Below are 18,819 nucleotides of genomic sequence, written 5' to 3' on the forward strand. Positions count from 1 at the left end.
TTAGTTGGTAAGACTTCGCATATCAGAGAGGTCAAGACGTGCTCTTGCCAGGGGATCCTCATCAGTGGTCAGAATGGCAGGGCTCTCCTTGCCATTTCCCAACAGAGGTTCTCGACTCGTGAATGAGCGGCTCTCGAGCGTGGGTCGTAGCAGGCCCTGTCCCCCCTCCTTGTGCTTCGATTTTGTCTCGGCATGGAGTGCCAGTTCCCTTTCACGATTCTTTTCGAGCAGAGGGCCACCGAGCGTCGCGCACTTGAGGATCGTTTGGATGAGGTGGTTCTGCTGCAAGGGTTTGGACAAATACTCGTCCATCTGAGCTTGGATACACTTCTCTCGGTCGCCCATCATGGCGTGGGCCGTTAGGGCAATGATGGGTGTGCGGTGGCTTCCTATGCCACGTTCGTATTCTCGAATTTTGCCCGTGGCTTCAAAGCCTCCCTGTAATCAAGACCGTTAGTTAATCTGTCTGCGCGATTGCTGCCAAGATTGAGTTTGATAATGTTGATACTTACCATGATCGGCATTTGTACATCCATAAGAATGACATCGAATTTCTTGCTTTGGACGGCTTTGACGGCTTCCCAGCCGTTGCCAACCACTGTTACCACATGGTGATACTTCTCAAGAATTTTCACTGCTAATCGTTGGTTGACGGTGTTGTCTTCGGCGAGCAAAATTTCGAAAGATTTTGTGTTGTCAGCGAGTGAAGGTGTCGCCCGGTTCTCGAGGGCTGGTATCATGCCGTTTCCTAGATCAATGAGCTTGCACGGCGTGGTCATATACGACGTGATTCCCAGATCCAAGCACGACTTCAGACTAACATGAACAACTGGTGCCAGCAAGACGATAGGAAGGTACTTGAAATCGTCCACGGCTCTTAACCTTCGCGCAGTGTCGATAGAATCGACGAGAATAGCATCATAAGGAAGGGAGCCACCGCTTTGGAGTCGAGTCAGTGCCGGACTCTTCTCTGAGTCCACAACGACGGGCTTCAATCCAATCTTCTCTAACATAGGCTTGATTGAGGTGGCGTTCTGCGACTGAGCCTTGTCAACAAATAGCACTTGATGACCTCGGTAGGGGCGGATCTGTTGCTCAATCAGAGCAGCGTCGTCGGGAGCAAGCTTGACTAAGCATGTGAAGTGAAATTCACTGCCCTTGCCATGTTCACTGTTTACCCAAAGATCGCCACCCATGAGGTTGACGAGTCGTTTCGAAATAGATAGACCTAGACCTGTTCCGCCAAACTTGCGCGTCATGGAACCATCCGCTTGTTGAAACGTGTCGAAGATCAAATCCAGTTTATCCTGGGCGATTCCTATGCCCGTGTCCTCCACGACAAACTCAACCGCGTATTCTCCAGGTCGGACATTGTTTTGCCCCATGCTCTCCTTGATCGTTAGGCTGACCTCACCATGCTCCGTGAACTTGATGGCATTGCCAACAAGGTTGAGAATAATTTGTCTGAGGCGGAACGAGTCGCCAATAACGTAGTCAGGCACGGAGCTGTCGACCTTGTAGGTAAGATCCAAGAACTTCTCATTTGCCTTGACAGCGAGAGTCTTGAGGGCATTGAAGACGGTTCCACGCAGTGTGTAAGGAATCTCCTCAATGACCATTCTCCGAGCTTCAATCTTGGAAAGATCCAGGATATCGTCAATTATCGTCAAGAGGCTATTGGCAAGATTATTGACAATGTTAAGCATCTCCCTCTGATATTGAGTCAGATCGGTGTCCAATGTCAGTTGGGTCATTCCGATGATTCCGTTCATCGGCGTTCGAATTTCGTGGGACATGTTGGCGAGGAACTCTGACTTGGTCTTGTTGGCAAGTTCGGCAGCTTCCCTGGCCTGAGTATTACGCTGAATAGAATCGCGCAGATTTGAAATCATCTGGTTGATCTTGCGCTTGAGCTCGTCCATCTCACCCGATGCTTCGACGTCGACTAGCTTGGTGAAATCCCCGTCGGTGGCCAAGTTGGTTATATCAGAGAAGGCGCGCACTTGTGTAGTCTGTACGAGTTAGAATACGAGGTTCCCGCAGAGTCATCAAGGACTACTTACCAGGTTACTGGCCATTGTATTGACATCCGTCGTGATTTCTTTCCAGCGGCCGTCTAATCCACCAACGTCGGCCTGGGCACCCATCTTTCCATCAACGCCCACATCCTTGGCAACTCGCTGCACTTCGTAACAGAAGCTAGACAAACGGTCAACCATGTTATTGATGGTTTCTTTCAGCACTTGTATCTCTCCATTTGCTTCGACCTTGATCTTCTGGCTCATGTCGCCGTTCGCAATGGCTTGAGTAACGGTTGAGATACTTCGGACCTAGGATTTGGTTAGTGGCTATGTTAAACCCGAGCTTTCTGAGCAGATATCTGAGCCTTACCTGAACTGTGAGATTTGACGCCATTGTGTTGACGTTTTCTGTGAGGTCCTTCCATTTACCTTCAACATTGGCAACCTGAGCCTGTCCACCCAATGTTCCATCTGTGCCTACTTCCCTGGCTACCTTGCTCACCTCGACGGCAAACGTACCAAGACGATCCACCATCTGGTTAATGGTGTTCTTCAGTTCTGCAATTTCACCCTTGACCTCGACCCCAATCTTCTTCGTCAAGTCACCTTTGGCGACAGCTGTTGTAACTTTGGCAATTTCTCGCACTTGAGTGGTCAAGTTCATGGCCATGCCGTTGACGTTCTCCGTCAGATCCCTCCAGGTACCTTCAACATCATGCACAGTGGCCTGCCCTCCCAGGCGTCCTTCGGTTCCGACTTCACGGGCAATCTTGGTAACCTCGCGGGCGAACTGCTGTAGCTGGTCAACCATGGAGTTGATGGTTGACTTGAGCTCGAATATCTCTCCCCTGCAATCAGCTTGGACCTTTTGTGTAAGATCTCCCTTGGCGACAGCTGTGGTAACCTTGATAATGTCGCGCACTTGAGTCGTCAAGTTGTTGGCCATGGCATTGACATTGACGGTGAGATCGTTCCACATGCCCTGCACTCCCCCAACATCGGCTTGTCCGCCTAACATGCCTTCTGTCCCGACATCTCTCGCTACACGTGTGACTTCAGAAGCAAATGTTCGTAATTGGTCCACCATGGTGTTAATCGTTTGTTGCAGCTGCAATATCTCGCCTCTGGCAGGTCGTTCGATCTTTTTAGTCAGATCGCCGTGGGCCACGGCGGTGGTAACCGATGCTATCTCCCTCACTAGAAACTTGTTAGTCACAGAGTATCAATTTCGTATATAGGAAAAGTTGCAAACCTTGATCAGTAAGATTCTGGGCCATAACGTTTACTGTGCAGGCGGTTAGCAATTTTTGTGGTACGAAAGACTCTGGGATATGTGAAATATACCGTTGTCAGTCAATTCCTTCCATGTTCCATCGACACCGCCGATACGGGCTTGGCCACCAAGCAATCCTTCGGTACCGACTTCACGAGCGACTCGCGAGACTTCGCTAGCAAATATTTGCAGCTGGTCCATCATAGCGTTGATAGTGCGCTTGAATGTTGTGATTTCAGGGTCCATTTCAACAGTGTTCATGCGAACCTTCATGGTCAAATCACCGCGAGCAACGGCGGTAACAATCTCTCCAATTTCTCGTAGAGCCTTTTGGAAGGCCTCGTTGGCTTTCTGATGCTTCCAAAGCTCGCGCTCTAGAGTAGCAATACGTTCCTGCTCGAGGATCTCGAGGGCTCGCTCTTGTAGCTGCTTCTGCTCCAAGAGCTGAGCATTTACACCAGCGAGCTCCTGGCGCTGACTATCGAGTAACTTGGATTGGTCATCCACATGTTCTCGAAGTCCTTCAAGGGCTTCTTCGGTCAGCTGATAAGATGGCAGATGCGGAGAGTGCAGGCTACCTTGGGCGTGAAAGACTTTAGGCTTGGGACGGACCGCCACAGCCTGAGCCTCTTCGCCGAAAAGAGTGTCAATAACCTCGTTGGGCGTTTCTGGGAACGGAGAGGTAGCTGAGGCCTGGCTCTCGAGCTTTCCAACACGCAGAGCAAGGTTCTGAAGCTCAAGTTCGAGCTTACGCTTGGCGGGAGTATCTGGCCCCGGGAGTTGCACCTGAGAAGCTACACCAACCGGTATCGAATTAGGCAGTCGGGGATCTGGAGCAATCGAGGCGACAATCGAAGCCGCAGCGGCGAGGGCCGCGTCGTCAACCATGGTGATGCAGGTAGACTGCTGATTCGCAGCTGAGTAATGGAGAAGGAGATTTTTTGCCGGTTTCCCTTTGTTTTATATATAAATGTTTTCTGGCTGCGCCGAGTCGGACGTCCAAAGTGGGTGGTGGATGGGTGTGGATTGCAGATTTGTGTCGATGGATGGCACAGCGCCGGGTCGGTGGATTGTAGAGAATACTCGAAAACAGTACGACGCAAGGCAGGACGATGACCAAACTAGGGACGCAATAGCAGTCGGCTGCGCAGCATCCTCGATTGTCGAGAGTTTGGATACGGACACAGTACAATACACAAGATGACAGTGGGCGATGACCCTGTCGAGTATAAACGGGCGAAGATGAGACTGAGACAAAGTACAAGCAAGCAAAGTCGTCGTGAACTTGAAACCAAACAGCAGAGAAGACGAGGTAGGGTATTGTCGAGACTAATCCAAGCCTGTTCCGTAGAGGTGAGAGGTCGGATGGCAAACGTCGCGACAGACCGTGAGGTTTGAGGAGGAAAAGGTTAGGCTGAGAGTTCAACGGGAGCCGTTTACGAGTTGACTGAAGCGGGCGTAGTGCGCTGTAAATGGTAAATGGGATGAGGGATACGATTGGGATCAGGGACGGAGCAAAGTACTTCAAGACATGGAGCTGGAGAGGGGGATAAACCCAGTTCAAAAGGTGGTCCCAGCTGCAGCGGTGGCAGCAAGCACTGGACCGCAACACCGGTGTGGGGGGTCTAGCACGCCTAGGTATCTTTTAGTCTTCCACTGACAGGAGAGCCCTTGACTCCCGTCCTTTGGGGGGTGGTAATGTAGGTATGTACCTCTGGTTGTTCAGGGAGCTCGCGAGGACACCATGTATCTCCGAGTTGGGTCGGTGCTGGGTAGATCCCTCGGTCGCTACGCTACCACACCACAGCAAAGCACGGCACAGCACAGCACAGCGAGACCAGCCGCCAGCTAACCAGTTACGAGGCGGAAAGGAGGGCGACAAAAGAGATAAAAGGCGGAGCCAAGCAAGTGGTGCTAACGTCTGAACAGGTCTAGTAAGGTTTTTCTTTTCGGATCGAAGTGGTGTTTGACTCTTTCACTGTACATCCATCCATACCATAATACTAATATCTCTCTCGCCCATACTGCGTACACACAGAGGCATGGCATTGGTTGGCTGCCTACCTAGGTAGGTACTATGGATTGCAGATGGAATTACCTCGACTGAGTAGTAACTATGACTTCGGCTGTTGTGAGAGACAAATATCAATTTGAACCCTGCTCAGAAAAGTTATTAGTTGGAGAGTCGCAGCTCCATCTGTCCAGCGATGCTACTCTACTACGAGCTGTCAATGAAGTGAAATTGGACTGTGATGTGATCTAGTCGAAGCCTGAAACTTGGCGGACGAAACCATATCTATCAACGGTGGAGTGGGAACCCCGAAAGTAGTAGGGAAACGAGTGATCACAGCAGGGTATTGTGAGAAGCGGGCAAAGAAACCTTCCATTGCAGTTGGGGCTTTTTACGGTATGCATAGTAGGTCTGCCTCCTGAATTATGTGTAAATCTCGGTTTACTCATGTTGTAGAAAAATGGCATTTCTCATGATAAATGCATTTCCTGTCCCCGAAAATGCTACGGATACATGATTGCGTATGCAGTTCAAAATCTTGTATACCTTGGTATTATGGCATGCAGACGCCAGTCTATTTTTCGTCCCTTCCATTGCCTCTAAGTGGAGGCTCTAGGTACCTAAGTAAGGTACCTGGGTTGGGGTTACGAAAGTCATTGTTTTTATAGGTAGCTTCTCTCACATATCTCAATTGAAAGAAACCCCAAATCTCCTGAAAAGACAACGTTCTTCGGCCCCAAAACCAATTTACCATATCCGTAAGTCGATAGTGGCAGGCTGCCTCGCAAAGCAAACGGAGTCTGCGAGCAATGTCACTTTTCTAACAAGGGCCCTTCTGGGGAAATCTAAAGCTTGATAGCCAATGGCAGCATGCCCAGAGGCTCTCCCCGCCCCTAATGCAGGCTGGCGGCTGCACGAACGAATCGATCGACATTATAACTGTCCGCTAATGTCTTACGGGCACTACATCTGTAGAGGCGGCTGAGATATTGTATGGATGATTGAACGAGAAACGATGGAGGGTGTCACTTTCGATGTTTCTCTATTACTCCTACCTATCCAGAAGGCTTTCAAATCGGTACAACACTGATATAGAGTAGCTCTGCCTCAAAACCAAAAGGCGTCTCTCGTCTCATATGAATCAATCTTCCCAAATATTTCAGCATCCTATCGTTCCAGTAAAAAGCAAATTATCCGCGCAAGCAAGGAGAGGAGCAGCTTAAGAAACACTGTCATGTGGATACATATTATGCCAGTGCCGCAGCCGCTTCAGAAGTATTCAATTTCCCATTTATTTTATGTCTTCCCTCTAGTTACTGGTTTGTCGTTTGTCCCGCGGAGCGGTCAAATACCGGTAGACGGTTACGAGTGGCGTGCACCCTTTCCAGAAGGCCCCAGGGTTTAATTACCACCAAACTCAAAGGCATTTGAAACGCCTGGGTCAATTATAGTTACATAGATAGCTTGATATACCTTCTAAGTCGACGTTGATTAGCCTGCTTACTGACGAAGTTGAACTGAACTCTTATTAGCTGGCAGAGAAATGTCGCAAGAAACAACTCGATGTTGGTCCACCTCCAAATCCTGCCCAGAACGACAAAACGTTCCCCATTCCATTCGAAGGATGTCCACTGCCAACAGTCCCGAGCATTCATCAGTACAAGCCCTGGCTGCCAAGGGCCAAGGCCGTTGATGTGGGGTGGTACTATGCTAAATAACTCGCACAGTGATGATACTTGCCCATCCCTTAACCGAGTGAGAATTGGAGACTACCTAAGAGGCCATATTATGTTCAGTACCGTTAATGTTTGTTCAACTAGAAAACAGTCACGGCTTTGCATAAAGAATGTGTTCTCGTGTTAGTGGATTTTGCAAATGGATCCATCTAGTGTGACATCTACTTATGTAGACGCGGCTCCGTGGCCACTCCATTGTTGAAATGGGCTTCTCGAGCTGTCAATAATAATAAGCGGCATCCTCGTGGGCTCGTACATACGGGTCCCCCTTGCTTAGGTAGTCCGAGTATGAACTAGGGTAAGTATTTCCACCGCGATCTTTATCCGAATTCTTGACCCGACTTTCTCATGCACCATCACTCACATAATAGATATAGGTATTGTCCCATCGGTCTTCTGACTGCACTAGAAAGATGCTCGCTCGCAGTAAATATTCTGTGTCACACCAGAAGGTTGCTCCATCTTCCACTTAACTATAGCACAATGCTTTTCAGAGAATATTGTAGCCATCACTGGCCGTCTGGAAAATGAAAACATATATCCGACGATTCAGGTGTCTTGGCACTGTGCGGTTCTCAACAGATGCTTACTGTTTCCGGACTGACTTGGTCCCCGCAGGTTGCAAATTACATAGAGCTGAGCAGCTGGCTAGTACCCAGGGCTGTTGGCCACGGGGGAGCGTGCTATCGCCGCGTATGGTACAGAGTACGTGGTGTTTGCTCAGTACCACCAATTACGAGCAAACGGGTAAGGACATACGCCATGAGATGGGCATTGTGATGGACATCGTCTTGTGTTTCAGGCAAGGCTGGCGCAAGTGTTGTCGCTCGGTCCGCACAGCGCATGCTGCTAATGATGACTCCTGTGACCCAGCCTTTGTGCCAGTGATATCGGGGATGGCTAGTAGTTTGTGCTAGCATTCTCAAAGACCGGCCCTTATACCTCAAGACAACATACCAACACAGCGAGGAGACTTGGCTAAGCACACCAATGCTCACTGGCGAGAAAGAAGATATGGTAGGAGAGCATCTGATGGGGATAACATCCAATACCCTTCCTTACCTTGCAGTAATTACTATCGCGAGTTCAGGGGTCGCTCAACTGGTGGGTCGAGGTCAAAATCGAGTCAGCCACCAACGTCATGGTGCAGCTGCGGCACGTCGGTTTCTTATTCACCGACAGGGGCGCCCTTGATCCAACTCCTAATATGTGTGGACGACATCTTTGGAGCCCTGTCTTGGGCAAATCAAATTCGAGCTTGGCAATTGCTCATGTCGTTGCCGCTTGAACAAAAAGCCCCTCATTCCAGTTGAGGATCTTCGCAAGGCGCTGCTTAGTCCGCACGGTATAGTTTAGACACAAGAGCCTCTTCTGACGGGTATTTCGACCATTGTCACTGTCTTGGACATCTGAGCATACTGTACGTGGGGCTGGCCCGTACTCCTTCGAGATTGGTGGCTTGTAGCCCACGTGAGATATGTTTCGAATCCATTCAGTCACAGAAGCACGTGTACTACTCGGCTTTTGATTTCAAGATCGACGGTCAGAGACATTGCACGAAAGGGTTGGGATAATAGGGAGTAGTGAGCTATGGAGTAGAGGGCCAAGGGTCAAGAGCAACGCATTCTTCACAAAACGGCGGCACTTGACAACTGGTACTCAAGGCGGCTACCAAGGACTGCCTCATATCCTCAAACTCATCTGTGGTTCTGGGCTTCATGAGCTTCAGCTTTCTCCCTATCATGTGCCTTGGGTTTGCTTTCATTCAGCAACGCTGAAGCCGTTGAGCTATTACCAGCACCGTCAGTTTCAGTCGTCGTGCCAAAAGAGGTACCCCGAATGCCATCCAACTGTCAATCGCCACCAAAACCGTCCAAGACCGGCTCAAAGCAATGTCGAATCGCGCGTATTACCATGGAACCCGCCACTGGCTTGGCCTGGATGACATTTTCTTCTAGAACCAAAACCAAGGGCTCAACAGTATCGGCCCATCTCCACTCGGTGAATTGCCTCTTGTGATGAGTGGCCCTGCAAGCTTTTACCAAACAGGTCGGATTCGATGTCGAGTGTGGTAGCGAGGAGGGCGTAAAAGGGTCCCATGTCGATACTCCTAGATACTTAGGTGCTGAATTGTGAATGTACAGATATAATGTACTAGGAGTTTCTAGACATGTGTTGGTCTCCTCCTCCAGAAAACACCCTACCTAATTCCAAATGCCCTGTTCTGTTGAAACCGTCGGTCCATGAGAGATCATCGTCCCGAATTTTATCAAGCAGGGGCTCAATGCAGCACGACGACACACAACTAACTGCATTGCCAAATTACATATCGCACTCGCTCGTGCCAACCAGGTCAGAGGTCAGTCAATAACTATGAACAAAAGTGATAATGACTTCTCCTCTCCCTTTTTGCTTTGCCCTTTCTACAAACAATGGACAACGGATTGACCAAGTGCTCCGCCCTAGGTTGTGTTTGACGGACAAGCCGGCTCAACTTCAGTGGAGTTGAATTGGACCCTCAAAAAGGACCCTGAAAATGCTGTCACTTTTCCCACCTCGGCGGCCGTTGTTCTCTGTGAGCAGGGTCCAGCAGACCACCGAGCTAGTCTTAGCTTGCATCCATTTTAAACGGTTAGTCTACTCCCTGTAACTACCAGTATTCTGCTGTGGCCCGTCTAGCCCGTATCCCTTTGCCTCCAGGGCTGTTTGTTGCAGTCTTGGTCCACCTTTGCTCGGTGCGGACAAGACGTGGACCATTGCTAACTATTATGTACTATGTATCTGAGTTGGATCTCGGTATCGGTGACAAAGCCGCCCTGATTCGTGCTTGCGTGCTGGGGAACCCATATCTATCCCCGGCTTCGTTTACGCGGGAGGCGTCTTTGTGGGATGCAGCCAAACGGCCTCAAAACCTCCTCTCCAAGACAACTTGACCCTGAATTAAACCAATGCAGGTATGGTCACAGTGTGTTACGCGCCACTTTTGCTTGGCCGAGGCGCACATGGTATGTTGCTTCTTGCATGTCTCGAAGATCAAAGACATAGATAGCACAGGTTAAAGGATTGTTGTTTTGTTAGACGTTGCTGGTTTGCGATTGACCATGTTTCCATCTTGTTCCACTCCTGATCTTAGCCAACTCGGAGATCGGCAACAAGCATTGATCGCCGTTGGGTTGTGCTCACAACATTAGGCTGAATTTCATGCTTGCTTGCATCAGGTTAAGCCACTATCCTGCGACTACATCGAACGCTGTATCCAGATGTAGGGTAGCGTAGGTCAGTATACATAAGATGTTGAGGAACAAGCGACCTTCGACATTGAATGAGTGCCTAGAAGCTTACCACTGGTCTTTTTATTCATCTTGCTTAAGTTTTCGGTTACTTCTGCTATGTCAAGTGCACTGAGTCTCAACGTGGGTGACCCCAATTGCACATATGGAGTTGCTCTCAAATAAACTGTCTCGTATTCAGACAATCATGCGAGATTCACAGCAGCACTACCACCACACTGAACCGCTGAGAATTTCAGACTGCAACCAACACGTCTACTTATTCTATAGCCCAATAGTTACCGATCAGAGAAAAAACATCCATGTATAATTAACTAAGAAAGCAACTTCCTGCACACACGAATATGGGTATCTGATGCGTTGTCTTCCTGCCGGATAGATAGGTACATATCAACAAAAATACAAACCAACCTACATCATAAAAACCTTCGCAGGCCTTCCAAACCACACCAGTGATGTCCGTTGTATCACCGAGAATTGTGTCCATGATCCCCCCTCTTGCCTTCTGCCACTCTTCATCGCCTCGGTAAGTTGTTACGCCCAAAGTTACCACTGAAAGCAGGGCCCGCAGACGAGTTCCAACCTTGCGTTACACTATTCTTGACAATCAGCGCCGCAGCAGCTGTGGCAGCCTGTCTCTCCTTCTGACGATGTCGGTCCTTGAGATAGTGCGCTGCTTCTGGCCGCATACGGAGGATGCGTAAGATCATATCGTCGCTCGGATCAGCTTGCGCTTCGCGGCGCTTGGCCTCCTTGGCCTTTCGCATAGTGCCCAGATTACGACTCATCATAATACTCTTGCCACGCCTGATGGTACCCATGCTTGCGAACGACCCTGCGCCGCCCAGCGAGGCTCCGAGAGCAGCCGGAGCTGACAGGCGGTTACTCTGTGAGTTCTGCTGCTGGAGAGCCAGGCGTGCGCGTTCTGTTGTTGCAGCTGCCATTCTTTCCGACTCGCGTATGAGACTATTAGTATCCTCGAAATAGAAGAAGTTCAGCGATGCCAGCTCGTGCCACTTAGGCGACTTGAGGGTCTCTGCTGGAACACCTAGCTGCTCTCCTGAATCGTCTCTGGCATTGAAGAATTGGAAAAGCAAGTCCAGCCAGTGGTAGACAATATCCAACTCCTTACGTGTAAGGGGTCGCTGTTGGGAAGGCTTTTCAGACAGAGGTGGCACTAATAGATTTTCAATCACCATCAAGACCTCCTTCCAGAGTCGTGCCATGACAGCATCCATGGTGGCCTTTGTCAATGTCTGTTTCATGATAGCAAAGTTCTCGTCAAAGTATGCAAACAGGGGTGCAAGAGCCGCTTCAACTTGCGCTGGAGTTGCAGTCGGCACTGTTGAAGCTCGCTTTTTCCAGAGACTTGTTACCGACGCGCCAATACCGCCAGTACCGAGCAGATGTCTCAGAGTCTCTAAAGACAATGTGTGATTGATCTGAGAAGTGAGCTATTCATTGTCAGTGATGTGTTTTTCGGTCACGTTTGTACAAGAGTCGGATCCTTACCTTATCCGTGACCTTGCGGACCATATCTCTCTCAGTGCGCTTCAAATGGCGAAAGGCCTTTCCGAAATGAAACTGAATATCGTCTCTCTCGCCCTCCATGCTAACTCTTATAAGTAGTCGACCTTGGGAGTCTAGGTCCAACCAGAACTCGCGCGGCAAATAGTCGCTGAAATGAACGGGATCGAGTTTGAGTGACGTGCGTCCAACATAGTCATGGTCGCCGAAAGTATCATAGTCCCAAATGGTTGCGATCATGTTGACTGGGCCCTGGACTGTGATGTCGAATGTCTCGTCCCAACGCGGGTTAAGACTCCTCTGAATGATCCGTGTTTTGTGCAGTCTCTTCTGGTATTCGTCGCCAAATACCACGTAAGGATCACTGTAGCCGTTGGCATCACACGCCTTGAGATCCTCCGCCTCAACAACTTTGATCGTGAAGGTGTATTTATTAGGTCGACGGGTCTTTTTCTTGGGTCCGTCAATTCTTTCTAGCAGTGCAGCGCAAGCATCGGGATCCATAGTCCGTTCTAACTTGTCAAGCTCCTGCATGGCATATTCGATATTGTTCAGTTTGACAAAGGACTGTTAGCGTTAGCAGTATTCATAAAGAGCATCTCATACCGAGTGATTACCTCTGAGTAAAATTGGAAAGGCTCGACCCGATCTTTATTGTTCCAGGCATCCTTCGCATATCTCATCCATTTCTCTTGAGTAGTCTGGGTCTGTGCCGCCAACTCCTCAGCTGAAGGACGGTCCATCTCTTTCGCGAATTTTTGATCAACAAGTTCGCAGTATTTGCCAATACCTGCGGCAAATGCCTTCGAGAGGGATGTCATGAATCTGGCGTGATGTTCATCGTTGCCCCAGTTGAGGTTAAAGACAGTATCAAGAGTCTGATTGAACAACATGAATATGTCCATGATAGAAACACTGTGCCTCTCCGAATCCCGTGGGATATCCTCCGGGTTCTCAGTGCGTACTTGGAACTGATCCTGCTTGACTGCTTGCTCAACGTACTCCTCGACTCTGCTTTCGGCTGCACGAACCCATCGCCACACAAAATCGACCAAAAGGTCCTCGACATTGAAAGCAAATGGCCGATCAGGTAGAGAATCGTTGTGGATGCGGCGGATTGCAACCAACTCTCTGTACAGTTCGAAGCCATCTTGTATGTCGAGTTCAGTGCCAGTCTCTTGAGCCATCTCCAGGATGGACTCAATGATGGCGTTTGCGTCCTCTTCGAACCGAGGGAACACTTCTTCGACCAAGATCTGGAATGGATTTACGCCCATAATCTCGGGATTCTTATTATAGCGTTTGTTGATCCTCTCACATAGCTTGATGACTGTTTTGCCTAACTTGACCACATTGGCAAAATCCCAGTCATTCCGGTCAGCTGATATCTCTTTTTCCATATACTGGCGATAAGCCTCTTGAGCCTGATCGTGGAGACGCTGGCTGAGGTGTTGAGAGAACTCTTCAGCAGCCTCAGGTCTAGGAGAGAAACATGGGTCGCTGAAGATGTGATTGTCCAAGATGTACTGGACGACGCCGATTTGGGGTGGTTTCGTATCATAGCACTGTTCCATCCTATCATAAAGGTCACGGAGCAGTGTCTCATGAAGGGTATTCAGAGTGTGTTGATAGACGGCAAAGTCATGCACCGTCCAGCGGCTAGGGTCGATCTCAGATAGGGGAGTCGAGTAGTTTGATATGTGAGGAGGCTTCTTGACTTCTGGCAGTGGTGTTTTGACAAAATCGAAAACAGCATCCAGCTCCTCGGGGAGCAACTCCCGATCAAGGTAGTTGCGTGATGCAACCTCAAGTAGAGTGATGAGCCTGGAGCATTGGGGCACTCTCCATCTCACGCACAATTCAGTCAAAAGGTCCATGGATTGTTTTGATAAGGGTTGGTAGTCAAGGTCAGGGTCGCTATTGATCTGGTCAAAGGTCATAGCATGTTTAAGAATGTACTTGAAGAAGGCTCTGGGGTCTGGAGGGACAAAGGTGTAAATATTCTCCTCGACTGTTCGGATACTAGAATCACCACCAATGTTCAGAGAAGCGAGATTGATAGCTGGATCAAAGCCCATTGAAGCATCAAACGCTGGATCGCTGTATGTAGATTGGGGCCTACTGGAGAAGCCTTTGTCGATGTTGCTGCTCGATGTCTTGGCAAGCTGAGGTTTGGCAGTCAAAATATCAAGCATCATCTGGGACAGATGAGGAGACTCGGCTTTCTTCCACTCCTGAAAGGCCTCATCAAGATCAAAGTCATCACTCCTCAGGGCACCGGGCATGTCTGAATTTAGCCTGTGCTGGTACGACTTGAGATCCTTCAGTGCAGCCTCTTCTGTCCACACTCCTTTGTTCTCGTTGATCTCGGCTTGTGCCTCCGAAAGACTCAGTCCGAAGATCCTGACCACCTGCTGAACCAAGGGCATGTCCTTGACATCATAACTCAAAGGTACGACGACCTCGATCGTCGTTCCAGCGCCGTCAGATCCACCGCCAACCAAGTTTTGATCATTTGTCAGGAGCTTCTTCTCGAGAACACTCAGCTTGGACATGAGTTCAGTCTTATCGCGATCGTGGCCCTGGTCCCGAAGAATAGTGGCAATCAGGCGAACAAAGAGAGCAAGATGTCGGTCAGGAATAAGCTTCCAGGAATCGTCATCAGGAGCGGCACCTTTCTGAGCGGCCTTGGTGGTAGACGTGTAAAACATGAGTATGAGCGGCTCAAGCTTCCTCTCCTTGTCGATGGTTTTGCGGAAGTTCCTTTCAGAGAATGTAGTGTAAGCTTCTGCAAAGCTTCGCTTAACAGCAGCATCATTATAACCTGGGAGGCGTTCGCTACCCCTCAGCACGCCGCCGCAACGTTCGAGTAGAGCACTTGTAAAGTTGTGAGGTAGCTTGAAGCTTGAAGAAGAGCCGGAGGTAAATTCTTGGACGAGTGCGCCGACGCTGGTGTGAGTTCGGACGGGTTGCTTTGGAGCTGGAACATATTGCTTTCGTTTGGCCTTGGGCTGAAGGAGGTAGTGTAGATAAGCGGATCGGAGAGCGAAGCTGCGGGCTTCATCATGTTCGACGACAATTGCTTGGGCCCTGGAAGCTGCGCGAGCTCGACCAAGATCTCTGCTGCTGCCCATCCGACGGCCTGGATTGTAGGAGCGTCGGGACTCTGACGACATTGTGGACGATCGAGGGGAGGCGACAGTGACAGCGGTATGGCAATGACAAGTGCAAGGACCTACAAAGTGAGGATGGAGATTGCTCGGGACGCGAGATGATACCTAAGAAAATGGTCTATTTTACGCGCCCCAGCTCATGACACTGGGTATCGGTCAAAACGTGAGATGTGCTCAGCAAAGGTGGATGCTGATGGTGAGTTGGAGGATTGGGCGAACGTGCGCGACAAGGGAGAAAAGGAGCGAAGGGTCCAAGATATCTATCTGGGCTATCAAATCTGGATAGCCAAAGAGCAATGCATAGATAGATGTGCGGTGAGTTTAGATGGAATGTCAAAATTTGGATCCTGTTCCTTGTAGTTGTGGAGCAAAGTGGTTTGTTTGCTTTGTTTCGACTGTAAGTCGATATGTGTCTGCTCCAGCCTAGGATAGTTGATGGATTAAAGATTGACGGTACGGTGAAGTGATGATGGTCCAGGATGGAGCTGGAGGTCAGAGCCGCCCCGGTCGCAGTGCTTCAAGAGGTCAAAGAGACAAGGATGAAACAAGACGGGGAACACAGTAACGACAGATCACATAACCTTTTGTTTGTGGTAGCATAGGTATCTGATTAGCTGAGAGAGAGTGATGGCCATCGATTGAAGCATAAAGGAAGCATTAAAGAGCCTGCACCATCCCATCCAATACAATTAGCCTTCCGTCCCCTCTAATCGTCGCTCACTGTTGACACAAAGCCTAACATGGGACCCAAGACTACAAGGTCCAGCCCAAAATAAGAGTCTCCCAGCCCAAGGAATGGGGCGAGACGTCATCCATTCAGCCAGCCCATGGGCTGAGGAACATGGCCGGGACACGTCCTTGCACCGCTAGCCCGCTAATGGCATCGCCGTAGGACCCTGAGGAGCGCTAGTTTGATCCTATCCAATGATAAACAACGGCGTGTTTGGGCGCTTATATGTATAATCGCTAGGAATTCAATTCCATCATGGCATTCTGCAGTTCATGGGTTTCTTCGTGTAATCATGGCATGAAGGCGGGACACATTGGATCCAATGTCTGCAAATGAAATTCTCCATACCCAGGGCACCAGTGGTCGCTTAGGAATTGAATGCAATCGCTGCATGAACACATTTAGATAAAAATAAGTTTTCCTTTCATAGTCCCATCTTTATCTCTTTTGCTTGGCATCTTCATGGTTCACACTAATATCTTGCCATTGGTCATGATTTGTTTCGATAATAGCCAGAACCAATCTATCATTTTGTATTGGCTCCTTAATAATTTGATACTTTTATCAATATCTTATTCTAGATGTAATATGTCCCCACGGTACCTCGGAGGTTTTTCTTGTACAAAGATATAAAAGTTGGGGCACTTGATTGTACCCAAGTCAGTTGTCGATGTTTGGTGTACTTATATTGCACTGGGTGATGTGTCCTGGACGTTGACTGGGCACCTGGCTGTCGAAGGATTGACTGTCCTCGACTCTGACTGCTATATGACTACCTCAGGTGTTAACATAAATTGAGCATCACCCCAAATGCAGTCATCACACATCCAATGTCTACAGAGCGCTGACGAAGGGCTGAGCCACTATCTAAAAACATGAACCGAAGACTGGGTACCCAAGTCAAGTAGCAGCATCAACTAAGTAAGGTACTTGGAAGCTTCGGGTTGTGATCATGTGTAAGAATCTCGTGTCTTGAATACATCCCATTTTCGTTGAGGTGGCTCACGAGGTTGCGGAGATCGATATCTTGTGTTGCGTGTTGTACCTCGTTCATAGAGTAGGTGTGTCAGAGTTGTGCTATCAGTGTCCGCATACAATATCTATCTGCACATTTGTCATGTGAAAAAGCACTAGATCTCTCGCTGTGCGGCTGTCGGTTATCACCACCTGACTCATGGAGGATGACGAGCATGCACCAGGCAATTGGCCATCGACCTACTCCATACGGTATCCGGGTATGTACTATTACGTACTGTACCTACATAGTATGTAGGGTTCGATGGATGTTGAAGAACCCAAAACCCCGCCGTAGAGGAACCACCTAAAGACAAGGGCCCTGGCAGGAGTCTGGAGATGGCTGAAGGGATCAGCAGCAAGAGTTCCCTGTCTAGAGTATCCGAAAATGAGCCAGGGTCAGACAAAGTTCTTGGAGTCGATGGGTACTCTAAGTTAGATACTGTACTGTGTGACAGGTTTGAGATATGATCAGTTCTCGAGAGACGATAATTTGCTTGTGCAGGGATCACTTCTCTTGAGCAGATGATTAGACAACCCATCGAATGTTCACTGAAGATGTATCTGTGATCGTCCAGTATCATTCAGCAACGCCAAAATGCACCTATAACTGGACGCTTTCGAATTCAGCCTGAGCCCAACCTAGCGCCCACCAACAGCGCCGCTGTGTTTCAAATTGACGCATGTAACTGCATCGCCTGGTTTTGGAGGGTCTGCGGGTACCTTGCCTGGCACTCGATGGTGCTTTGGTCTTTTACAGGCTCCATAGTGGAGGTTGGGTTCCATAGTACCTACCTTAGTTAGCATACAGGTACCTAGAGATAGCAAACAGCCCAGTAAAGCAAGAGTTACCTCTAGTGTGGCCGGTTGCCAACCACAACAAGGGGCTCAGACCGGTTAAAGGCTAGCTTCCTGCTTTTCTTAGTATTCGACTCCCGATCTCTCAATCTGGTTCTAAACATGATGTGGGTGAGTAGATGATATAACGACAATCGGAGAAGGAAAAGGGGAAATACTCATGACATGAGGGTTGAATTTTGCGTGTATCTCTCGTTAACAGAAGTGCCTGATATTCAATCCTGCATTATGTGATTGCATCAATCAGAAAGACAAAATCTAGTGCCTGAGTGGAACAATACAGTGAATCAGCGAATGTAACGGTTGCACAGTACTGGTAAATACGACTGAATTGGCAGGTAGGTGGCCAGTACGTAGCAGCACTCTAATTGAATCAGTCTTCGCTTTGTGACTCGCATGTATTACACTGAGACCGTAGAGCTGATCAATTCACCGTATCTGTCATCAACAAGACGCAACTTACTTCAAAAGTCATTATTATAGGTGGGTAAGGCATGTATCCCTAGGTAAATTATGTAGGGTAGGTAAAGGGTTTTGATTAGGTACATTAGGTGAGGAGACTCCCTCCTCTGTTCAATATCCTAGCCGACGAGAGAAGAAGAACGATAAACCTCTTAGGTTTCCTAATAATCCTTGGGTATATTACCTACCTACCTATGGAATTCAGTTTTGCTGCTCTACCTAGCCGCTTCGAATTCGTTGACAACCCCTATGTACCCTGCTGGGCTTTTCTCGAGATAAATCTCTAACATGCCGCTTTTGTTCGTTCCTACCTAACTGTGTACACTTCCAGAGACGGCCATTCATCATCCTTGGCTCTTTGATCGCGAATATTCAACAACTTTCAACATTGTCGTTTATGTCCACCCTGTCGTTGATAGAATTACGACTACGACAGGCAACAGCTCTTTTTATCTTATTGCTTCTTGATGACAGGAGTTGAGTTCATAACTGCCTAACTTGACCCGCACCCATAGCTTCACCACATTCGTACGCCGCCTTGGACTTTGGCGCATTCATTGTATGCGGGATACGCGATAGTCAACAGCAGTTACATACTTCCCTACCTATCTACTAACTTATCGACTACGTTAGTTATCTGACCTTGACTCCTGGCGGCCGATTGACGAGCGGTCGCAAATAGCCACACGAGTCTGATACTGGCTCTACACCTAATCGAGGTGCG

At 48.9% G+C, this 18,819-nt stretch overlaps 2 protein-coding genes across 2 annotated transcripts; both read right to left on the minus strand.

The window, feature by feature from the left end:
- On the minus strand, positions 1-4,182 carry J7337_002897 (uncharacterized protein; the record flags this gene model as incomplete). The annotated part of the gene is made up of 5 exons (XM_044820623.1): positions 1-438; positions 513-2,012; positions 2,064-2,330; positions 2,392-3,218; positions 3,366-4,182. 5 exons carry the CDS (start codon positions 4,180-4,182, stop codon positions 1-3), a joined length of 3,849 nt encoding a protein of 1,282 aa, XP_044684923.1.
- Positions 4,183-10,846: 6,664 nt separating this feature from the next.
- On the minus strand, positions 10,847-15,034 carry J7337_002898 (uncharacterized protein; the record flags this gene model as incomplete). The annotated part of the gene is made up of 3 exons (XM_044820624.1): positions 10,847-11,785; positions 11,844-12,425; positions 12,476-15,034. 3 exons carry the CDS (start codon positions 15,032-15,034, stop codon positions 10,847-10,849), a joined length of 4,080 nt encoding a protein of 1,359 aa, XP_044684924.1.
- Positions 15,035-18,819: the final 3,785 nt, after the last annotated feature.

The sequence above is a fragment of the Fusarium musae genome, chromosome 2 (assembly GCF_019915245.1).
Source record: "Fusarium musae strain F31 chromosome 2, whole genome shotgun sequence".
NCBI lineage: Eukaryota > Fungi > Ascomycota > Sordariomycetes > Hypocreales > Nectriaceae > Fusarium > Fusarium musae.